Source organism: Thunnus albacares, chromosome 14, assembly GCF_914725855.1.
Source record: "Thunnus albacares chromosome 14, fThuAlb1.1, whole genome shotgun sequence".
NCBI classification, from domain to species: domain Eukaryota; kingdom Metazoa; phylum Chordata; class Actinopteri; order Scombriformes; family Scombridae; genus Thunnus; species Thunnus albacares.
Window position 1 is genome coordinate 29,370,155 of NC_058119.1, and position 26,138 is coordinate 29,396,292.

A 26,138-nucleotide genomic window follows, 5' to 3' on the forward strand; every position below is an offset into this window, starting at 1 on the left:
GCTGGCTTTAACTGGCTGTTTTTATAGTTTATTGTCGATTTGTAATAAAATAATAATAATAATAATAATAATAATAATAATAAGTAAACGACAGAATATAAAGCCAGTTAATGAGATACATGTCGGTGGATAATCTACTGTCAGTTAAATGATCATTAATCAAACTGTTAACTTTCCTTTTCTGCAACTAAATATAATAAAGATGAAACAAAATTATGAAAATATGTTGTTTTTTTGTCATAAGAAAGGATGGCTGATCAATAGATGTCTTCTATAATTCACAAATATTGAACTGGTTTTACAACAAGAACAAACCCGCTTAGATTATTAACATGATGTTAGTATTATGATCAGTTTGAATTTGTGTCTGATATGGTTTTTCTCCCCAAAACGTTCAATTATCTTGTTGAAATCCTCCTCCTCCCTCATTATAAACTCCAGATTCTATAAATATGCAAATATTTTTCATTTCTAACGTTTTCCAGCTGGACACCAGATGTTTCCTCCTTCACTGTAAAGTTCAGTCTCACTGTTCAAGTTTCCACTTCACACTTGTATAAGTTGAATACTGGACCACGATTGGCTCCAAACTAGTTGTGACGTCACACATGATGCTCGTAGGTGTTAAACTGAGATTCAAGATGAACTCAGAGAAACTTTCCTCCTTCAGCAGACGAATGAAAACAAACTCTGAAGAGAGAACAAACATCCAGCTGTAGGAACTCCACCAGACACTTTAAACTATGACAGGATCCTTCTAACCGCTGGAAACAACAAACTAAAAGAACAAATATACATTTAGAAATGTAATAAAACAAGCTAAACTTTTTGAAAATGATGATTGTTGAGTTCAAAGTTATGAGTTTGGGGTTTTTTTGAGTATTTTTCTCTAGCGGAGACTTTGTGTCCTGGCTGCAGACACAAAATAGCAGAACACAACCGTGGAGGACATGTGACCTTTTAACAACCATCAGTTATATATATACACACACATATATATATATATATATATATATAATTATAATCATATATCAGTCAGACGGACCAAATACTACTTTTATTACTCAGACCCTCACAGCTACGTGGCTGCAGAAAGCATGAATTCACCTTTAAGTGTAAAGTCGTTCAAACTAACCAGTAAAATGCTGATCGTTGATCGATCAGTATTAATAATGTCCTTTATCAACATATTTAATATATTAAATAAATGAATAGCTTCATTTTCATCATACAGACACATTAACGAACCATAAACCAACCCACCGTCAGGGCAGGACATAAACATAAACATAAACATAAACATAAACATAAACATAAACATAAACATAAACATAAACAAATGATGCTCCAGATTTCCCACAACAACTATTCAAACGCAGCCCCATAAGACACAAAACAAAACATACAAATACAAACAAAACAAAATCTACATCTGCATCCAATAATATCAAACTGTATATTTGATCCAGATCATAAACTGATGAGAATATTATTGATCATATGTTATGTTTCTTCTTCTATCTCAGCCAGAAAATGTAAAAAACATCATCAAAATGTTTCAATTAAAGCTCCATTCTCAGTTCCTATCAAATATAAATCTGAAACATGAACTTTTTTAAATGATATTTGTCATAAATCATGATATAAAGGTCATTATCATCTTCAATCACACATCTGTATCCTCTAGTTTCAACATGTGTTGGTAATATTTCACATCATATCTGAGCTCAGTGACTTTTAGGCAAATTGAACTCATATTTTTCACATTTCTAATCTTTCTTAAATAAACAACATGTTCTTAATTTTGGCTTTTTGGCCACATTTCTTCTGCTCATGTCTGGACTTTGTATTTAAAATCTTCCACATTTGCTTTTGGAAATAATTTTCTTCAAGTCCACGATCTTCTAATAATTTTTCCCTTCAACGGACTGATTTATTCATATATAACAAACATAAATTTAAAAACAATACTTCCGTGCAAACATTAAATACTTTTTATATATTATTAATATATATAATATTTCTTTAGGTTAATCACTTAATATATGTTATATATAATATTATGTTAAAAATAGACATTATTGGATAACAGTGTCATTGCTTATATGATGAAATAATAAATAATAATATATTCCAACTGTATATTTTTAATACATACAGGCGTCTATAAGGGCAGAAAGATGTTTATGTTTCCTGATAATCCAACACTGAATAAATGAAAATGAAAGTGACATTGCATTTTTAGAGACTCTCAGTACAACTGGACTGTCTCCACCCGTCAGGGCAGCAGTGAAACATGTATCAAGCGCTTCCAGCTCTTCAAGTGGGAGTGAGAGGCGGAGAATCAGCCAGCAGAGAGGAGGAGGAGGGAGGAGGGAGAGAGAGAGAGGGAGGGGAGAGTCTGCAGAGATGAAATGATGCCAAACAGCTCTGACTCTGAAAAGTTGGGGATGACTCTGATCAAACAGATTATATAAAGAAAAACGTTTTAAAAAAAATCATAATATGATACTGAAAGTGTCTGTCAGCGTATCCATGACGCTCTCATGTCACATTCCTGTGTTCTGATCTCACAGCTGGGATGTTAGAAAAGCTTCAGCTCTCATCTGAATGATCCTCCTACGTGGATGAATCATCAGATCAGAACTACGTTTGTTTCAGTGACACATTGTTGTTGTTGCTTTACATCGTGGTGACAACAACAGGAGAACAACAAGAAGGTTGTTTATGCAAACACCTGATTTGACTGTTATCAAGCATACTGGTCCACATGTATGAGACCAGTACTTGTACTTTATACTTCCACTCCACTACATTTCAGAGGGAAATATTGTACTTTCTACTCCACTACATTTATTTGACAGCTTTAGTTACTTTTCAGATGAAGATTTGACACAATGGATAATATAACAAGCTTTTAAAATACAACACATTGTTAAAGATGAAACCAGTGGTTTCCAACCTTTTTGTCTTTTGACGTCTTACAAAAAGCAGTGTGTAGTCGGGGTCACATTTCACATGTCTATGAGTTGTTAACAGCTCCACCAAATAGTGATTTTTCCCTCTAAACTTCTCACATGCTTTCATTTCAATAAATGTTCAAATGATCCAATATTTCAGCAAAAATCAAAGATTAGAGAAAAAGTCCAAAAACTGAAAACAGATTTGTGTATCAGAACTTTGTTTTTTCTTCTTTCCTCTCCCATTAATCATCTCACCACCCCTCAGATTTATCTGCTGACCCTTTGGAGGGGCCCAACCCCTAGGTTGGGAACCACTGGACTAAACTAGCTAACTGTATATAAAGTAGTGTAAACTAGCTCCACCTCCAGCAGCTACAACAGTAACATGCTGCTCTAACACTGATGCTTCACTATTAATAATCTAATGATGTCATATATAATAATATATCAGTCAGAGGGACCAAACCACTACTTTTACTGCAATACTTTAACTACATCAAGCTCATAATACTTATGTACTTTTACTGCAATACTTTAACTACATCAAGCTCATAATACTTATGTACTTTTACTGCAATACTTTAACTACATCAAGCTCATAATACTTATGTACTTTTACTGTAGGAGGATTTTTCATGCAGGATTTTTACTTGTAATGGAGTATTTTTACATTGCTGAATTGGTACTTTTACTGCAGTATTATATCTGAATACTTCTTCCACCACTGTATGAGACTGATGTGTGATGATAATGTTTAACTACTAAGTTGAAGGTTCAGGAGTTTTGGGTAGAACTGAGATAAATTTGGTTGAAAAGAAAACATTTTAGATGTCTGGATTATATAAAAATGTTCATCAATGACATTTAAAGGAGAATTCCACTGAATTTACACATTAAAATCTGTTGCATATGTGCAAAAGTTGCATATAGTCCTCCATATTAAACAACCAGATAGGTGGTTTGATCATGTGACTTCAGAAAGACACATAGGAACATTTTCTAATCTGGCGTCTCTATCTGGATGACATCATCAGTCTGTGTTTTCCAAAACCGTCACACATCACTGTTAAACAATAATGATGTTTTATGATGCTGTGATTCAGGTCTGGTTAGATTTAAAGATGATTAAAATGATCACTTTGTTAAGGTTAGAGAAACATGTGGTAAAGTTAGGCCACCACCGTCGTCATGGCTACAATAATAACTACATGGTTAAAGGTGAGGGGACGATTGTAGTTACGCTTTTTAAAAAAACTGTCCCGACTCGCAGTTGGAAACAGGAAATGAACAGCGGTCTCTGTCGGGTTAAAGCCTCCATCCACCCTCCTCCTCCTCCTCCTCTTCCTCCTCCGAATGAGGAAAAATCTGTCCACATATATAGACGTCATCTGAACTGCACCACTGCTGCGGGTCAAAAGTATTACAGCCGCATGAATTATCACTTAAGATTCTAAACATGTGAGGTCGAACGGTTTAAGCAGAAGATTAAATTTGCTCTTTTTCCTCTTCTGTTACCAGACAGAATATCACTCAGTCTGAGAAACAATCTGATTAAATGCTTTTATTAAACAGAAGAAGAAGAAGAAGAGGGGAGATATATGGAGGCTGTCAGTCAGTTTGTAATCATGTTGTCAAGTCATGATAATCATAATGCTCTTTATGCCCCCAACACACACACACACACACACACACACACACACACACACACACACTAGGAATGATGTATTCATTGTCTGAAGGACACCCAACTGTGCTGACATCAGATACAGTATGTGTGTGTGTGTGTGTGTGTGTGTGTGTATTAACACTGTGTGTGTTGGCAGAATCTGATCCGGCCTTGAAGGTCTTTTTAGGCTCTTGAACGTGTGTGTGTGTGTGTGTGTGTGTGTGTGTATATGTGTGTGTGTATTTGTGTGTATATATGTGTGTGTGTGCGTGTGTGTGTGTGTGTGTGTGTGTGTGTATATGTGTGTGTGTGTGTGTGTGTGTGTGTGTGTGTGTGTGTGCGGGGGATTATCACTTAGATACCAGACACCATGTAGAAATGTCCAGCAGACCGCAGCCATATTTGTTTTGAGGCAGAGAGGATGGTGAGGAGAAGGTCAAAGGTCGTGGGGGTAATTCCCATCATGCAGCAGCTGCAGTTTATCACCCGCCGCTCTATATTTACTTTATACTATTTTGATATCGTATGTTTTTATTATCCATATATATGTTTTATTGTATTTATTATGTGCGTGAAGGATGAGGAGAGTAAGAATAAAAACGAGCCTGGAGGAAAAGAAGAGAGCGAAACAACGTGTGAATGAAATAAAGAATTTATAAACAAGATAAACAAATGATGACAGTTTCATGGGAATTTCCAACAACACTAACAGAAAGCAAACTTCTTCTTTAAAAGGAAGAAGCTGGTCTACTTATAAAGAGACATCAGACAAAGTTCAATTAAGCTACAGATCCCAGAACCACACCAGTAACCAGTAACCAGTAACCAGTAACCAGTAACCAGTAACCAGTAACCAGTAACCAGTTAACCAACACACAGCACAAACGCTGCTGACTGGCCCACTGCAGCTCTGCTCAAGCCTTTAATCTCCAGGTCTTGATATCTTAATTGATCACAGGTGTGATGCACCACCCGCTGCAGGAGCAGGCAGCACACACACACACACACACACACACACACACGCACACACACACACACACACACACACACACACACACACACACACACACACACACACACACACACACACGACAATATGACTGCAACAAGCAGCAGCACAGAGGTTAAAGGTCACAGCATACTGGGATGAAGAACTATTAAACAACTGAATACACTCAGTGAGCAGTTTATTAGGAACACCTGTGTAATCTAATGTAATCAACTACAACAGCTCTGCTATTAATTCTACTTTATGAAGCTTCTACAGTTTCAGTTTTTGTTGACGTTGTCAGAAAGATAATTCTACTTTATTTTCCCCGTCATGTATCTTAATGGGGAGGACAGTATATTAGGATCACTTCCATATAAGATACTCCAGTACATCATCACCGCCCACTACGACCTCAATAATAAACATAAAGTAGAATTATCACCTTTCTGACAACGTCAACTGAAACTGTAGAAGCTTCATAAAGTAGAATTTATGTCAGAGCTGTTGTGTTGGATTACATTAGATTACACAGGTGTTCCTGATAAAGTTACTAATAAAGTTTTGTTTGATTCTTGCTCTGCATCAGAGCAGAAGGATCAACACTAACCGGTCAGCGTCTCTGTCCAGAGAGAGATGACTCCAGTACAGGTCACATGGTCGAGAAATGTAGTCCCAGATGATGAATCCTCACTGACCCACGAGGGCAAAATCTCCAGATAAACAGCAGGATCATCAGACATCAGACCTTAAGACTGTTCCTTTCACGTTTCTCATGTCATGACGTGCAATAACAGTTTACAAATGTCTGCCCACATTCAATATCTGCTCTGTCTATTACAAATGCAATATTATAAGCTCAAAATAGTGACAACTGCTACTTTTATACTTTTTTATACACTGTTTTATATTTTCCTAACACTCGTATGTGTCGTTCTGGAGTTTATGAACCAACAGCGTATTTTATTGTTTAGTTTGGAGTTCAATGAATAACGAAGCCTGTAGGGGGCGCTATTCGGACTGTACACTATTTTGTCTAAAAATTATTTTTTTTGTAGATTTTCTTCTCAATTTTTTATTCATTAATTCTATATTTATATATATATTTGATATGAAGGTCATCTACTGAATAAAGTTTGAGATTATTGCAGAATAGATTCGATTACTTAGACTCTCATCTTTTCACTCATTGTGATGAGAACCAAAATTGTAATAAAATCATGAAATATTTTGTCTATATTCATTACAACAGTCTAAATAGTGTTTTAATTTATGCAGACCAGCCATTAATATCCTGAATATGTGTTAATTAATGTGTTAATTCTCCAACATTCACCGTGTTTCATTTCATTTAGTGTAAAACCTGCCTGCGCCGACTGGAATAGAATAAAATAGAACTTGCCTGTGTTTGTGTTAAATGTCAGTGTTTCTTTCACAGCAAAGTTGGACTCAACTTCAGCACGTTGCCTGGCAACAGCTGGCTGTCAGCACCCACTCAGGTGTGTGTTAGTGTGTGTGTGTGTGTTAGTGTGTGTGTAACATGGTGAATAAGACTGAATGTGTGGGCAGTTAAAGTGCCGGGCAGATATTCAGAAATAAAATAGATGGATAGAGGAGAGGAGGAGGAGGAGGAGGGAGGGAAATAAGAGAAGAAGAAGAAGAAGAAGACGAGGAGGAGAGAAGAGATGGCATCAACTTTTCTTTTCTCTCTGTATCTCTGTATCTCGCTCACAAACACTTCCAGACAGAGTGGCGTTTCCACGGTGACCACTACGGGATGCCAAACTGGTTGCCGGGAGAGGAAGAGGCGGAGGAAGAGGAGGAGGAGGAAGGAGAGGTCAAAGCCGGTGGATTTTTTCCAGCTTTTCCACAGTGATTGGAGTGTGTGGGTGGGCTCTCTCTCTCTCTCTCTCTCTCTCTCTCTCTCTCTCTCTCTCTCATGGCACCAGTGTGAGTGTGTGGGTGGCTGCATTATTATTATCATTATTATATGCTGTATTATTTGCATCGTGCAGGTTTTGCAGTCAGAAAGTGTGACAGGTTTGTGTTTGGAGGCGTTTATGGACATAAAACAAGTTGGGAACAGGCTGCTTCAGATGTCGGGGTCGTAATGATCTCTGAGCTGAGCAGGATGAGCTGTCAGTTTTGTGACTTTAAATGTGTTGTTGATCCACACGAGGATGAAGAGGAGACACCTTCAGAGTTCCAGAAACTTCCTCTCATCCGATGCTCTACATCCCCAACATGTGTCCTATCGTTCAACATACTTTAGTGTGAATAAACAGTAGTTTGTATCTTTTCGGACACACTGAGCTGTAATTATCACGTCACTTCCTGAGAGCCTCTTTGCTGGTTGGAGAAGTGTAACCATGGTAACCAGTGCCAACTACAAAGTCTGAACTAATTTAAAAAATATATTACGCCTAGCAAAGTGACACCTTAATTAAATTGAAGCGTTATTGACATTACGCCAGAGCTGCCTCCGCTATCGTCTGTTATGTTGTTGTTGTCACTACTGCATTGCATTGTGGGATATTTATGCTGGTGTAGTGTCCAGTGCTTGCATACTGTAATATTTCCCCAGAAATAGTATGCAGTATTGGTTTCATATTAAGGTTTTGGACATATTAAAAACTCTCATGTACTGTTTTCGTTACTAAACAGCATGTTAGTGTGGAGTTGACGCAGCTTTGTTCTGACCAATGACATGAACTCAGGACTAAACTGATAAACAATAACTGAACTTAAAGGAAAAGTCTGTTGACATTCCTAATTTTTTTCTTGTCAACAAATCTCATGTTTGGATGAGCTGATGAACTGATCTACTTACTAAGTATTATGTGTGTATCAAAGCCTGATATATCTTATTCCTCCGTTGTTGTACAGAAACTATTATAAACACGTCAGTGAGAAGGACATCGCTGCACATGGGTCACATGATCCTTCATCATGAAGAGTTTAGTCACGTTAGTTTGTTTAGAAAAGTCTCCAAAGAATATAAATAGTGATGAGACAGTAACCCATACACGGGATCTGTTCACAGAGCTTCACTAGCTTGTTGTGCTACATATCACATCCTCTTGACTTTGTACTGAAGTTCTTTGAGAAATGCATTGTTTATGTGAGCATGTGCATGTGTTCCTGCACATGCTCAGTGGTCTCTGCCGTACCAGGAACGTTACTCCTGAGGATCATTATCTTATTACTATCTCTTTGGAACAGTTTCTAAACGAGTTACAGTAACCAAACTCTTCATGGATGAAGGAGCTTTGTGCTACATAATAAATTTCTCAAAGAATTTCAGTACAAAGTCAAGAGGTTGTGATCTGTAGCACAACAAGCTAGTGAAGCTGTGAACAAAGCAACAGAGGAATAAGATATATCAGGCTTTAGATACACACACAATACTTATTAGTAGATCAGTTCATTGATGGTTTGGAGCTAAACATGAGATTTGTTGACAATAAGAAAAATATAGAAAATCACCAGACATATGCTTTAAACCATACTTGTCTGTGTTGATTAACCAGACGATATAATACAGATGTTAACTGAAACAAAACATTATACTTAACACAAATAAAACCAGGGATAATATGTGAAAGCAACGCTGCAGATAAAGACGTTCTACTGGCTAAAAAAAACAAAAGTCAAGCTTAGTGAGACATATGTTTTTTGGGGTTTTTTTGTTTGGTTTTTTTATTACGATGCAAAAAAAACATCGTAACAGGTTAAAACAACATAACAACAGATGTGTTGCATATAGGATTTATAGCCGAGGCTAATTTGCGACGCCTGACCCTGGTTAGACTTTTCTACTTAAAATAGTCATAACATGTCACTACCAGAGATACTTTAATTAAATAAAGCTCATAATAAACAGTGACATTCTCAATAACAACAGTATTTACATCACATAACAATCTACATGTGTTGCATATGTATACACCTGTATATGTTCCCTAAAACATGGCATTTATGTGCATAATCTGTATCAGCGCATGTATGTTCATCTGTATGTATCTGTTTGTCTATCTATGTGTACAGATCAGTGATCACAGGTTTGGTTTTGTTCAGTCCATGAGGTCCGACATTTTGTGCTGAATGCAACACTGGATCATCATCTGGCCCCAGACCTCCAGGAGCCCCGAGAGTCTAATATTTACTATGTGTCACTTGGTTTTGATCATTTAATTAACTGCATATTTTTCAGGGAATTTGCACACAAAAGGAAAACATCCACAAAGAGGCGTCAATACTCTTGTTATTATTTTAAAAAGTAACACATGATGCATATTCTTAAATAAACTTGAGGCCAATCAGTGTTATTCCATCATATTAATATTAGGACCAGCTGCGTCTGGGTTTCTTCTTTTTGTGCTTCACTTCATGAGAACTTGAAAGCTCACTTTTTTTTTTCCTCCCCCCTCGAGGCAAAATGGCTGCATGCAGACGTGAAGATGAGCAGATGACAAAATGTACATCAAACAGACACTCGCAGCTACACGAGCTGTTACAAGACTTATGAGACAAGAGAGTCGACAGTTCTTGGTATTTTCTGTGGGGAGACACCGCCTGTGGTTATTATTCCATTACAGCCCTCACACACACACTCTACTGTGTCTGTGTGTGTGTGTGTGTGTGTGTGTGTGTTATGTAAGTATGACGTTACATTAAGATCCTCTTCAAACACACATTAACATCTAACACCTCCTCTTCTTCTATGGAATAAAATTAGGGTCATAAGTATTGTAGCTGTGTGTCACCGTATCTGAATGTGTGAAAACATTTTGCATGAAAACATTCAAGTCTGTGAATGTATAAAAGATTTGCATAAATAATTTCCAATGTGTGAGTGCATAAGGAAGATTTGCACAAAGGTTTGCAGTTACACATCGAACTCAGCTGCATGTGTGAATCCCAAGTTTTGAAGCTACGAATCAAATCTAAGAGTTCAAAACTTTTGTCCCATAGTTGACGTTTCCTCCTGAATAGCCAATGGGGAGGCTCTGAAACGCTGCGGGTGCACAAACATATTAAAGACCAACTTTGTGTGTGTGTGTGTGTAATGTCTCGGGGTAGGTTGGCATGACGACAAGGCGTCCACCTCCAACAGTGTATCCATGGGGAGTTGGTCTCTAAGCACTGACACACACACAGACACACACACACACACACACACACTATTGAAGTTGATCTTTAATATGTTTGTACATTAAAGATCAGATTTCATGACAAATAGACGTTTAAAGGATCATCCTGGTGTTTTTCTCACATTTTAGTTAATTTATTACATCTCTGTGTTCCTGCTAACTGAACATTTTTCACAGTATTACATTAGTTTTTAATCTGTAACATTTGTTGACCAGCCTGTGGACAGTGCTGATTGTTTTAACCCACCAGGTAACTGGATCCTTTCATTGATCACAGTCTCTGTAGCTCTTATTGACTCCGTTGTGATTGACAGAAGTCAAACCTGTCAGCCTTCTTCCAAACATTTTGACTCATCAGTCACAGTTGAGCCAGTCAACTAATGAGCTTTTAAATTATGTTAAATTTAATTAAATATAAAATTGACACAACAAAAACCAAGTTAAGTCCAGCGTGTGGAACTGGAGGGATGAACACAGTTCTTCCAGAAGATAATCTCTCATTGAACGTATTGATGACGGTGGTGGAGAGAACTGTCTATTGGTGTTTAAGCACTTAAAGCAGCCCCAAAACCTCCACATGGGCCACTAGAACATCAGAAAGGACCTCTGGAACATCCTAAATGAAAGGACCTGTACAACATCCTAAACAGCCACTAAAATATCCAAAAGGATCCCTAGAACCTCCTAAATGGCCACTAGAACATCTGAAAGGACCCCTAGAACCTTTTAAAGGACCAACAGAGCTTCCTCAGGATCCACAGAATCGACTAATGGACCCCTACAACTTCCTCAATGGCCACTAGAACATCTGAAAGGACCCCTAGAACCTTTTAAAGGGCCAATAGAGCTTCCTCAGGATCCACAGAATAGACTAATGGACCCCTACAACTTCCTAAATGGCCACTAGAACATCTGAAAGGACCCCTAGAACCTCTTAAAGGGCCAATAGAGCTTCCTCAGGATCCACAGAATCGACTAATGGACCCCTACAACTTCCTAAATGGCCACTAGAACATCTGAAAGGACCCCTAGAACCTTTTAAAGGACCCATAGAGCTTCCTCAGGATCCACAGAATCGACTAATGGACCCCTACAACTTCCTAAATGGCCACTAGAACATCTGAAAGGACCCCCTAGAACCTTTTAAAGGACCCATAGAGCTTCCTCAGGATCCACAGAATCGACTAATGGACCCCTACAACTTCCTAAATGGCCACTAGAACATCTGAAAGGACCCCTAGAACCTTTTAAAGGGCCAATAGAGCTTTCTCAGGATCCACAGAATCGACTAAAGGACCCCTATCACCTCCTCAATGACCACTAGAACCCTCTACAGGAACCCTAGAACCCCCTCAGTGACAACAGGACCTCAATAACCTCCTCAGAAACCACTAGAACATCTCAAGATATGCCTAAAACCTCTTGAAGGACCATTACAATCAAATCTGCAGCACAGCCTTGCACAGCCTGGGGGTCAAACCTGTGACATTTAAGTTACAGGACAAAGAAAGAGAAGCCTGCTGTGAGACTTACAGACACTCTGAGACGCTGCAGTGAACCGGCGCTCTGTTCCTGCTGCGTCAGGGCTTTTGTTGTCGTTGCCGTGGCAGCCGATCAGGGATTCTCTCATTGTGATCTAATTGGATCAGATGGCAGGTAATCAGGTCACGTGACGTACTGTTATGTAATCATTGCTGGAGTGTGTTTGTAGACATCAGACAGATACACGGTGACAGATTTCAGCTACAGAACACAGAAAGTTACTTGTGAACTAATTTGAAAACCAAGATTTCATGCTTATCTTTGTTGTTAATTGAATATCTTTAAGTTTTGGACTGTTTGTCAGACAAAACAAGACATCTGAAGACATCACCTTTGACTTTATACATCATCAGATTAATCAATAGTGAAAATAATCATTAGTTGCAGCCTTAATTCTGTTTCTCACTTCATTTTTCCGATCCGAGCTTGCTCATGAAATTCAAGGAATTTCAAGGATATTCTTTGGGGGAAATTCAGTGACTCAAACTCTTCTTGTTACCAAGTAAAATATGACAAATTAACTAGAAAATCCTCACAGGACTGACAGTGACACAGCAAATGAATAAACATACTGATGGTTTATGTATTCTTGCAGCTTTTTATAGTAATGCATCCTAAAGATCCTCTCCAGTCATGTTGTTAGATATATATGAAATATAATGTGTCTAATATGGTTTTTCCACACACACACACACACACACACACACACACACAAAAATCCAGTTGCCTTTGTCACAAACCACCAGGGGAGACAACACATGAGTTGTAACTAAAAACAGATTTGTTGTACATAACTAAGAGATAAATGAAACAACCGAAACCAAACATGGTGGAAACCAGAGGAGAGAGAGCCGACTGCCTCCAGCTTATATAGAAGCCTGTCAGTCCAGGTGAGCTGAAACAGGTAGAGGACAAAGAGTCTTTCCAGAAAGAGTTGTCACACCTAAATATAATCCTTTTAATTAAAACTACATCTCCTTCTTCTCCCTCATTAAAACACACTGGACACAAGATGTCACCTTCTTCACTGTAAAGTCTATTCTCAGTGTTTGTACTCTGGAGGCTTCAAGTTTCCACATCACACCTGCGTAAGCTGCATACTGGACCACGATTGGCTAAAAAGTAGTTGTGATGTAACAAACCCTGCAGATACATCCAGGTGTTAAACTGATATTTAAGGTGAACACAGAGAGACTTTCCTCCTTCAGCAGATGAATCATTCTGCACAGAGAAGAGACATCTGACATCCGACTGGAGGAACAAGAAGAAAAAGCACAAACACAGTGACACACAGACTGCACCATTTTTATTAGTGTATTATTTCTGTGCACAAACATGTACTGACACATAACATCAAGCTTTTTCCTTTTTAAAAATCTGACAGAACAACAGGGAAACTCCACTCTTATCTTATACAAAGTGACTGGACTCAAACCCGAGTCTTTCTACAAACAAAGAAACTCCAATATATCATTCAACAGTCTTCATTCGTAAGTCATTACAGGTAGCTATTTAACAGTTCTGAACACTAGAAGCAGCTGTGAGTGTTGCTGCCCTCACACAGAAAGGGAATCTCGTCAGGGTACGTTTGATTAGTTGGTCAGAAGCGAGTCTTGAAGCCGGAGAGCTCCAGCTTGTCGATGGTTCTCTGGTTGGTGAAGGAGGCTCTGGTGATCCGGCTGCTCGGACTTCCTTCTTTACTCAGCCACACCTTCCTGTGGAGGAGCGAACAGAAGACACGGACACAAGAAGAAAATTCAGCAGGTTCAATATTCAAACCACAAGGTTCTGGAAAACACCGCTGCACGTTAATAAATACTATTTCAACTCAATAATATAAGAAGAAACGTACATAATGTAGCTTTAAGTTATAATCATTAGCTGTTTTAGGAATACCTGTATATCCAACTAAACGCCTTTAGACTGTGAGACAATAATGGAGTACGTTTATTGTGCCGCCTCTAATAAAATCTTGGTCATAATCTGGTGTCATGACTGCATGATATCAACACGTCACATTGTGAGACAGCCTGGTCGCCAGAATAAAACGGTGGCATTGTACGTTTCTGCAAACCACAGAAATGTTGAATATCGACACGTGAAATACGTAGCATATTAACATTTCTACAGTACATATTATATCAACATTTCTACAAAATGTATCATCTCAACATTTCTAAAGTGACGTAGTTCACATGTGATCTATATGAGTTGATTTTTCCCATATAGGAGGAGGAGGGGCAGGTGGATGGTTAGTAAGTTTCTTGGCAGCAAGTTGGAAATCAGCAGAGAACACGGTTCGAGACCACCTCGAAACCGAAACCAATGCCCACTTCCCGTTTTAACCGACAAAAGCGGGTGTTTTTAGCGAGACGTCAGGACATTTGCAGCCGTTTTTCTGGTGAGAAAACCGGCTTTTTTTTTAGTGAGGCTTCGGCCGTTTTTATTTTATTTTTTATTTGTATTTTAACCCAAACCATGATCTTTCCCCTAACCCTAACCAAGTGGTCTTTGTGCCTGAACGTAACCAGACCTTAACCACAGCGTTGTCACACCATAAAACATCATTATTCAAACGGCAGAAATGTTAATATGCTACGTTTGTAGAAATGTCGATATGATACGTAAATCACGTGTTGAAACGTATATATTCAACGTTTCTGTGGTTTGCAGAAACGTTCAATACCAACGATTTCCTCTGGCGACTGAGTCGTGTGAGATGAATGTGTGGTGAATTGTAGCGCTACGATGTTGATAGAATCATAAGAAAATGTCGTTCTGGTCAGCGTACTCTGTTTCCAGGCCCTTCAGTGGCCCTTCCATCTCCTTTGGAGTACCATAAGGCTCCATATTAGGCTCTATTTTGTTTTCCCTGTATATCCTTTGCAGTCTGTTTTTGGGAAAATATAATCCTATCATTGTTACGCCGACGACACCCAGCTGTACCTCCGCTGAGACCTTGTGACCCCTGCAGTGTTAACTCCCTCCTAAATTGCACTGAGGATGTAAAATCCTGGAAGTCCTAATCCTCGGCCCTGCAGACAACTCTGCAACCACATTCAATGCCCTCGCGCCTCTGTCATCTGTCATCTTAGATCACCTGCAAAGTTAAAATCATTCCTGTCCGTTAAAGATTTGGAGACTATAGTTCACGCTTTTACTGTCTCTCGCCTCAACTACTGCAATTCCCTCTATGTAAGACTCAGTCGGTCAGTCTTATCTCGCCTACAACTGGTTCAAAATGTATCAGCTGGACTCCTCACTGGTACCAAGAAGAGAGACCATATCTCCCCTGTACTGGCCTCTATCACTGGTTACCAGAAGTGCAGAATTGATTCTTTTATTTGTTTTTAAAGCACCAGGCTTCCTCTCTGAACTACTCATGCCCTTTTCCAACCTCCAGACCCCTCAGATCTGCTGACCAATCACTGCCCTTCAATCCACAAACTCAGTTAAAAGCTAAAGATGATGTGTTGTAGTTTTTTTTATCTTATTTATGTCTGTGTTGTTACTTTGATCCTGTGTTCTTGTTTGATTGTAACCATCAATGAAATAATCCCACAAATTTAATCTCTCTGTAAAGCACTTTGGTCGACATCTGTTGTTTTTAAATGTGCTCTTTACATAAATTGACTTGGTTTGTAGACGTGGGTTGTAACAGCAGTCACACTAAGACTTTGGTTCTAAATGACTTGATGAAGGTCGTACGTAACGAAACGTTGTAAACCAATAAATATTCCAGCAGTAAGCGAGGCAGTGAGTGTGTGATGTGATACTTTCACTGTTATTCAAATTGTCCTAAAAGTTGTTGGTGGACGAGTCTCACAGTCAGATTTAGGAGCTCTGCTTTGGATTGACGACAAAAGATTTCACCACGTTTCCCTCACAACTGTCAGCTCACATCTCAGAAGCCCAAAATAACACAGTAGCTTTTCTGGAGAGATAATACATGTTGCTGAATCTGGATCTATTGCTTGGATACGTAAATTAAACACACGATCACCACAGGGACTGAGTGAAGAGCTGGACAAACTCACAAACTTAGTTTAACTGTTATCATTTAGCTTTGATACAGTTTGTTGTAAATTATGTAACAATACAGGTGACACAGATGATGGTTTAATTACTGAATGATGTAGCTATCCTATAGGATGCCTTGTGTGATGTTTAAAAAGTGGTTTTATTCCTGTTTGGCCCCTTGATGAAGGTGTAGACTGAAACGTTGAGCTTTGATTCACAACAAGTTGATGAAACGAGTAAGTCCGTGTGCTCCGCCTCATTCAAGCCTCACTGCTTTTGGGACAAAAATGTAGACAAAAACAACAACAAAAAAAAAACACAACCAGCCAGTCAGAGGTCAAGCCAGCATCTGGACGACCAGGGGCATCATGGGAAAATGCAAACATTCCTTCGGCTATATTTAACCCTGAGAAACTTTGTGTCCTGCAGCAGAAAATAGTGTGTTTTACTACTGACTGACTGACCGAGTGTTTTTGTGACTATGTAATGATGCTGATCTTGTGTTGGTGTGTGTGTGTGTGTGTGTGTGTGTGTGTGTAGATTAGAGGAGATTGCAGAGGATCAGGGTCACGTCCGTGTATCTGTACTGAAGCTCAGCCAGAAAGAGCGAGCGAGCGAGCAACAGAAAAGCAGGGGAGGAGGTGGAGAGAGAGAGAGAGAGAGAGGGAGAGCTTGTGAAAGAGAGATGAGCTGTCCTACTTTCTCTTTTTTGGCAAAAAAACTTCTCCATCTACAGTCCACTGATCTGCTGCATGACCTACTACTCTACTGTACACACACACACACACACACACACACACACACACACAGCTTAGTGTTAAGTCTCCAGCAGCTGGATGTTAGTAGGTTTGTAATCTGCTGCCATTTTCCTCTAAAACAACAACACTGATCCCAAACACACATTTGTACTTCTATACTAGTGAGGACCTTCACTGACATAACACCATAAAACATTCTTTAACCCCTTTTTTGTTTCATCATTTTCTATCAGTATCTGTTTGAGTTATTATCTGAAATCTGGGAACACAATCACATGACATGAAAGAAGAAACACGTAGCAGTAAGATGAGCAGAAACAAACAGGTTATTTCTAATAAAAATACAGTGTAGTACCAAGTCAAGAGGTTGTGATATGTAGTACAACAAGTCTGTAAATGAAACCACATTTCTGCACATGTGGCGGGTTATTGTCTTCTCACTATTTTTACTCTTTGGATCCTTTTCTATTGTGACCAAACTCTTCATGATGAAGAAACATGTCACCCAGTGCAGCGATGTGGCTCAATGATGTGTTTTTAAAAGGTTTTTGGACGACAACAGCGGAATAAGATATATCAGGCTTTAGATACAGACACAAGACAAGATCAGTTCATTGTTGGTTTGGATCCAAACATGAGATTTGATGTCGACAAGAAGAAAAATATGACCACATGACCACCACCTTCCTCTAACCCTAAGTATTTATTTGAACCCAAACCATGACATTTTCCTAACGCTTACCAAACCTTAACCATAGCGTTGTCACATCAGATTTTCCAGCAGTGATTTGTAACAGTGTTGGAAGACAAAACGACAGATCAGAAAACTTTTTCTCTTCTCTCTTTCAGTAAACATATGTCATCTTAGGCCTTTTTTTAACACATTTTAAATGCTTTTGTGTCTCTATGAAGTCAGTCTCCAGAAGCACACACACACACACACACACACACACATACAGTCTTTCAGTCATGTTCCTGGATTAATCTAATCCTGCTCATGTGAATGTCAGACACCAGTAACATCTCTTTTTATCTCCTCCTTTCTCCGTTCCCTCTAATTTACTCTCCTTTATCCTTCCTCGTGGTTTTTCACACCTCAACAAGAGACTTTTTTTTTACATTTCTCTTTTCTTCTTCAGTCTGTTCTTATTTCTAAGCTGCTCCGGCTCTCTGAGGATTTATTTTTCTCAGAGTAAAAAGTAGAAACCACCCACTTGTTCACCTCCCACCATCATCTCTCTCTCTCTCTCCATTTGCATCCTTTCCTTTAACCTCCTCCCTCTCTTTCATTTTCCTCTCCTTTCTTCCCACCTCCTCGGTCTCTCTCTCTCTCTCTCTCTCTCTCTGAGTTTCCTCCTCTCCTCTATCCATTATCTCCTTCCTCCCCTCCTCTTCTCCTCTTTCTCTGCCCAGAGGAACAGCTGCTTCCTGTTTCCCAGGCCGTGGCAGGAAGTGAGGTCGCGGTGAAAGTGGAGTCAACGGGAAGGACGTGAGAGTGAGCGCGGAAAAAGATCCCTGAGAGAATGGACGGAAATAGTAGAAAGTGTATGTTTAATCCTTTCAATGAAAGTGAGTTTCTAACAGTGACAGTCAGGTTAAACATGATATATTAGGTATTTAACCAAACCACAACAAAGAGCCAAAATCTGCTTTTAGTTCCTTCAACTTTTACATCAAACCATTTTTTCTCTTCCTGTAATTCTTAGTCGAAATGTGATCAAAGTCCAAACACAAGACTGGATCTGATAAGACAGAAAATACCTTTTTATCAACATTTACATTAACAGATAGATGAAGGCAGCACATTTCAGGTTTTCTATGTCTGACGAGGCCTTTAAATAAAAGTTGTGACATGCAGATTTAATTAAATGTACATTTTCTTAAATATCAGATCTCTCCTCTTTCCATTTTCTGTAATAAAAAAGTTTTTACGCTTCTTTTGTTTCTGTTAACTCCACCCGCCTGGCGCTGCAAAGAGTAAAAACAAACACACAAGAATTATGTGACTTTCTTTTTTACATGGGTCAAGTGTGTTTGTGTGTGTGTGTGTGTGTGAGTGTGTGTGTGTTTGTGTGTGGTAAGAGAGCAGCAGATCCCTGAAGGCGGCGGCGGCGGTGATGTCATCTAAATGAGACATCCACACCCCGGTGACATCACTCCCGACAGACAGAAAGATTGAGAAAACAAACTGAGCTCCGTCTTCAAGTTTCATGATTGATTATCGGTTATTACCATCAGTCCGGGAGGACGAGACAGAAAGAGGACAATGAGGAGCAGAATTTATGTAACTATCAGATGAATCTCAAATGTAATCAGGTCATAAAGAAAAAAAAGCTCTTTTCTCTCAAGTATTTGGACTGAGAGGAAGAGGATGTTTAGATATTATAATAAAGTGCCAGAACACATGATTTAATAACCCAGAAACATAAAGATTTAGTTTTAAGTTACACCAACAGTATGACTTAAACTTCCTGTTTTATAAGAAATTTAATGCAGGAGGCGTCATTTACCACTGAAGTCATTAGTCAAGGAGTCATTTAGTACATCTGGACTCCTCAATGATCAACAAAGGAAAACATTTTTTTGGCACTTTCTGCTTTTAGAGGACAGTTATTGGCTCAGAGGCCAACAGGAAACAAGAGGAGAGAGAGAAAGAGATGCAAAAAAGGTTCCTTACTGGACTACAGAGGTAATAAATATGTCACATGTACAGTAACCGTTCAGCTAGCGTGGCGCTCCAGAAAATACATTTCTGTTCTACAAATGATGTCTAGCCAGCTGAGAAACTTTCCATAAATTCGAAAGGCTCTCTCCAGAGTCAGTGTTTGGTTTGTTCGTTCTGGGCTACTGTAGAAACATGGCGGTGCAGCTGTGGCTCTGTGGAAGAAGACTCGCTTCCTCCTTCCTTATATTCCATCTCTGCCGAGTCCGTTCCTCTAGATGCCACTAAATTCTACACACTGCACCTTTAAGTGTGTAGGTGGACCTGTGATTGGTGTCATGAGCAGTTTTATGTGTTTTCCACCAAACCACTAATACATTTTTTTTTAAATTCAGAATCATGTGTTTAAATTTTGATTTTTGTAACTTCTTCTTGCTTTTTCACGTTTTTCTTTCTCATCTGTTGTGAACAAATGTGTTTGGGTCATTTTGTTGGTATTAATGTATTTAGTATATTAGTTTAGTTTGTATTTTTTGTGTATTTTACAACACATTTTAATAGTTCAACTTAGAAGTAAAGAGGTGTCAGAAAACCTGCTCAGACTGCAGCTCTTGGGCTGTGAAGGTAAAGACCGCCATCTAGTGGCTGGAAAACAGTAACACCACATCACCATCAGTGGTGAATGTAATGTGTGCAGTATACAAAAACCTCCATTCTTACACCCTTGATTCAAACAATGGAAGAAAGCTCAGGAAGAGTAACAGAGGAGGGATCTCTCTCCCAGGACTTACAGACAGAAAACACATGTGTGTACAGAATAGACAAAGATAGTAAAATATAAAATAAATACGCTAGTCTGTTGTGTCACAGTGTAACAGTGTGTACTCACATCTCCTCCACCATGTCAGCAGGACCCTGGACCTGTCCCACCACCGTCCCACTGTAGGTGTTCTTCACCCAGCCGACCAGACCGAGTCGCAGACCCTCCTTCTCTGTGTACTGGAGGGAGGGAGGGGGGGAGGAGGGGAAGGGGTTAATATCACAAAGACTAGTACAGTAAAGTACACAGCAACAACTGGATGGGATATGTAGAGAGTTACTGAGTTATCTGGATAACTTTGAGTCTTTTTATGTTATCTCATGTTCCAGATTTGACATGAACAGACTCAAAGCATTAAAAAAATCCTCTACAGCCTGTTGAGGTGAGACAAACTGTCTCTTAGAGTTGTTGTGGACTGACTCTGTGACGGCTGAGCGCAGAGTGTGAACCCAGAAGACACACAGACACATGCAGACTAAACAGACTAACATGACTAAGAAGACTGCGGCTGTATGCTGTATATTCTAAGCCAGTGGTCACCAATCCTGCACGTGGAGAGCTACTGCCCTGCATGTTTTAGGTATCTAAATTCAATACGTATTAACTTGTTAAGCTTGAAAACGAGTTAATAATTAGAATTAAGTGTGTTAGAGCGGGGAGATACCTAAAGTTCTGAGCTGTAGGGATCAGGTGGATGGTCAGGTGATCGCCAACCCAGTCGCCAGAGGCATTGAACGTTTCTGCAAACCACAGAAACGTTGAATATCTACGTTTCAACACGTGAAATATGTATCATATCAACATTTCTACGAACGTAGCATATTAACATTTCTACCCGTTGAATAATGATGTTTTATGGTGTGACAACGCTGTGGTTAAGGTCTGGTTAGGTTTAAGCACAAAGATCATGGTTTGGGTTAAAATAAAAATAAAAAATAAAATAAAAACGGCCAATGTCTCACTGAAAAAAGCCGGTTTTCTCGCCAGAAAACTGGCTGCAAATGTCCTGACGTCTCACTAAAAACATCCGCTTTTGTCGGTTGCAGACATTGGTTTCAGTTCAAGGTGGTCTCGAACCGTACTCTCTGCTGTTTTCCAACTTGCTGTCAACAAACTTACTAACCATCCACCTGACCCTCCTCCTTCTATATAGGAAAGATCAACTCATATAGATTACATGTGAACTACGTCACTTTAGAAATGTTGAGATGATACGTTTTGTTGAAATGTTAATATGCTACGTATTTCACGTGTTGAAATGTAGATATTCAACGTTTCTGTGGTTTGGAGAAACGTACAATGCCAACGTTTTATTCTGGCGACCAGGCTGTGATAACTGAGGTGGAAAAACTCTGTAGTGACGGCTGCTGGACCGGTGGGGAATGGCATCAGTTATGATCGGGTCATGCTTGATAACAAGTACGTTTCTTCAAATGGCTGCACTGAAAGGTGGAGTGAAAAGTCGGCCATCGTAGAGAGAGGGGGGATGTGAAATCTTTTAAATATGGGGGGTAATATATATAAATTTTCAGACAGTCTTTCCTGGAAGACAGTCATAATGTTGCACTCAGTTGTTCACATTAAAAGTGACAGAAATAGTTGTTTAAAGAACGAAAGAGAGAGCTGAGAAAGAAGTTCAAACCTCGGCTGCTTTCTCGTCTCAACGTTGACCAATTACGATGTGAAGAGAACAGAAATATCACATCAGAGGAGTCGGAGAGTTACAGACATTGTTGGACGCAGCTCCTGCTAATCCAACGTTGAAAAGGTGACGAGAGGAGGTTCTGATGGAGGATACTAGTCCCTTTAGGGTCGGGTTACTTGGTAGAGACTCGATTTTATTTAGTCACAAGGACGGAGCTTTCTGGTCGCACAGAGGCAGAATAACCACAGAACTTCCTGTCTGTCTGACTCTACTGTAGACAGGACTTTCTATATTAACATTAACCATCAACCCACTGAAGTGCGGCTGATTTAGAGCTGCTGGTGTTTGTTAGTAGTGATGTGGAGAAGGTGTGTAGAGGAGCAGTCAGTGTTCACGGCCTATAAGAACCCAGGATGACTGTTATGATCTGTATCTGTTTACTAGTTTCTCTGCCTTTTTAAAAATGAATTTTAACGGTTTCATCAGTCTGTGCAGAATCTAAGAGACACTGAGCTGCAGTTAAAGTGATTTCTTGTCTTAAAGTTGGAACAACCTGCTTTTGTTTACAGAGTTTAAACTGTTTTTGATGTTATTTATTATGTAAAGTCCAACAAAGCTGCAACATACAGACCACTGTTTAGTAAATAAAATCCTACCATATTTTAGCACTGATAGCAGGATTTCAGGAAGCACTGATTATTATCGTGATAATAAACTGTTTACCGTGATATTTTCACCCATCATACCATGCAAATTTGATACCAGCACATCCCTTGTGGGGGGAGGAGGGTTTCTGTAGCTATTCAATCATCTGACAAGCAGTTTTTGACAGAGTAGACTGGCTCCTTTAGGCCCAGAAATAAGTTCCTCCAGTGGAAAAAGGGTGTTAGTGAACAGGAATTTAGATTTGGCACAAAGAAACTCACCATTCTGAAACAGACTCCTGTCCAGATTTAAAACAGAGAGAGAGAGAGAGAGAGAGAGAGAGAGAGCATTATTTAAAATATGTAATCAGAGAACAGCAAAGATTCATTATAACAGCTTGTTTATAAAAGTCTTTAAGCTGTTCATGTGTAATTTTATAAAATAAATGTTTTAGTTGCGTATTTCCACTGATTAAAACAAACAGCTGACTGGATCTTCTGGTCAATGTGTCTCTCATGAGGCTGCAGGAAGTGAAAGTGAAATGACATCCTCGTGTGCTCATTCCTAAATTAAGCAGCGGCGGATCGTTTTACAGCCTCGGCTCACAGAGTGGAGCAGAAAACAGGAGAAGAAGAAGAAGAAGAAGAAGAGGAAGAAGAAGAGGGAGGGAAGTGAAAACATACAAACCCTGAACATGACCGAAGATCTCAAAGTCCACCGACTGCAGTTTGCTTCCTGCTGATTCACCTGCAGACATCCTGAGAGAGAAAAACAAAAAACTGTCCCTTTAACAGAGGAAGAGGAGGGTGAAGAACGAGTGAACGCTCTCTGTGTGTATCTGCCTCTCTTTCACTGCTCTGCACCAACATGGTCACGTCTTCCTCCAGCTTTTTTTTTTTTTTTTTTTTTAAAGGAAAATGTCACCACTACTTAGAGAGGATGTCCCCTCCTGTGCTGATGGTCTTTGTAGTCCATTAAAACTACAAACACTGTGCTGCTATTTATTCATTTACTTTATTTATCTGTCTTTTATTAGTTCATTTTATAATTTGTTAAATCTCCCACCTGCACACGGAGCACAGGTGGGAGGTTGGTTTAAATTAGACGTGTTGAAAACAGTCGTCTCAGAACCTCGTCAAGCTGCTGCTGCTTTAATTTTATCAACATGAGTGAACTAAATACTTGCTGCAAACATGCTGCAATAATAGATTGTTGAAACATAGACGCCAACAGATGCTTGAAATATAAATTATAAGTTATTTCAGTTAAACTCTCTCCAACCAAAAGTGGCACAGAAAGAAACGTTTAGTGTGGTTGTTGCGGCCTGGAGACCAAAACATAACAAGGACGCCAAAACCTCTAATTTAACAACAAAGGAGATGGAGATCCCAGCCAAAAAGAACAAAAGACAGGAAGTTACTGGGCCAGCCACGCCTTTACTGGGCCGTCGCACCCAGCTCATTCCCCTACTTATTAAAAGAAAAGTGTACTCAACCTAATCAAAACCAAACCCGAAAACTAGACCACCAGTGATCTCCAACCCAAACTAAAACAACAAACTTTCTCGGTATCTGATCATATTGCTTTTTAATAATGAGGGATATTTCTCACAAGTGTGGTGTGCTTTTATTTTGAAAGTTTGATTGACATGTGTACTGTCAGGTGTGTAGAGACACAGAAAAATACTCATATATTTGAATGGAGAGTGTGAGTGAACCCACACCTTTTTGAACATTTACTGCTTCCACATAGTTTTAGATACAAACTTCATTTGAACTTTAAATGAGTCACGAGACTTTGACCTACAAATCTTGAATTTACATGTTTTTTCTATCTTTTATTGTTTTTGAGATATTAGAGTGTGAGTTTTAAAGTCTTTTCTTGCTCCTCCTGTGATTTTATAATGAGTGTGTATTGCGGAATGTTTCACAGCACTGAGGGAGTGACATCACCAGGAGCAGTTGGAGAGGAGGATTTTAGAGTACGCTTCTTGTGAAATCTCCTCATAAATCGCATGACTTTGGCCAAATCTGACATTAAAAATCATATTTTAGTAGGAAATTTCGTTATTTCGTTGAGAATCCATTGATACAGGTTTGAAAGTGGTCAGACTTATAGTTTAGACATCAGAAGCCTCTGTTTGACACAAAGTTCATGCCCATAGATTGCCTCCCCATTGGTTTACATTGTAAGGTGTGATGTGACACTACAACTTTAAGAGGGATTTTTTGAGGAGTTCTTATTTTATCCAAATTGAGAATCTAAGGATAGACGGTGTCAAATGTTACACAGATTCTAAAGCCTTTCGGGCAAATCTGTGATTGGTTATATTAGATTATATAAACGTGACTTGACTTGTCAGCAAAGTTGGCTGTTAATTATGAAAATAATTAGGCTGTAAAAAAAAACAACCCTGAAATTTGTTTTAAATCTCACTGGACTAAACTCTTACTGTATGGACAACTGTATTGTATTTAATGTTTAGTAATTTAAGGATTTAGAAAGTCTGTAAAGGAACAAAATAACTGGTGGCTTCCAACCCTGTTTTATATATTTTGCTGCTGTCTGTATTATATTAATAGTATTTAATGTTCAGTTATTTAAATAAATGTAACAGGGGACTATATTAGTCACACAGTTTATAATAAGGCCCCTTGTTAAGTTTCTTTTATATTGCTGATAATAGTGACAGCCTACAGTCTCTGCGTTATGTTGTGATGATGATGATGATGGTGGACTGACGGCAAAGACACCCAGACAGCTCCGATGTCGATTCAATGATGTCGGGATCTGGGGGATACAAGCCCGGTCTCAGTAAAACTATTTAACATAAATAAAATCATAATCTAAAGAAACTTACAATATTAATAAATGATTTCTGTGATGAAGCTTAATAACCGTTAAATAACAAGTTACAGGGCCGACGGTCTAAACTTGATCAAAAACTCATTATATTACAGATTATTGATATAGATGAATCAGTTCACATAGATAATCACTCTGAATGTCAATATAATTATAATTAGTAATAAAGTCTCAGGTCAGCTATACATTAATATTTACAGGTTTCCATTTAACAGTCACACACTTGTTTCCATGGTGATGAGCTTTATAGCTGCATCGTTACCGTGGATACTATGTAGCCAAATATTAAATATAAGATAACAGCATAAAATAATGGAAATAACACAAATATCTACACTTTACAACTATTAAATAAAGGTAAAATTACTGACAAAATTATATTCTATATTAAAAGATTTTGCTATTAGACAT

General features: G+C 38.8%; 1 protein-coding gene across 1 annotated transcript; it reads right to left on the reverse strand.

Moving 5' to 3' along the window:
• Positions 1–13,596: 13,596 nt before the first annotated feature.
• Positions 13,597–23,758, reverse strand: LOC122996666 (acylphosphatase-2-like). The gene is made up of 4 exons (XM_044372267.1): positions 23,550–23,758; positions 23,144–23,160; positions 20,642–20,751; positions 13,597–14,027 (listed from the first exon to the last, which is right to left on the reverse strand). Exons 1-4 carry the CDS (start codon positions 23,617–23,619, stop codon positions 13,913–13,915), a joined length of 312 nt encoding a protein of 103 aa, XP_044228202.1. The 5' UTR covers positions 23,620–23,758; the 3' UTR covers positions 13,597–13,912.
• Between the last annotated feature and the right edge of the window lie 2,380 nt (positions 23,759–26,138).

Coding starts and splice junctions, on each gene's coding strand:
- LOC122996666 (XM_044372267.1), bottom strand. CDS start 23,619: ATGTCTGCAGGTGAATCAGCAGGAAGCAAACTGCAGTCGGTGGACTTT. Junction 14,028..20,641: donor GCTGACATGGTGGAGGAGAT/GTGAGTACACAC, acceptor GCTCCTCCACAG/GAAGGTGTGGCTGAGTAAAG.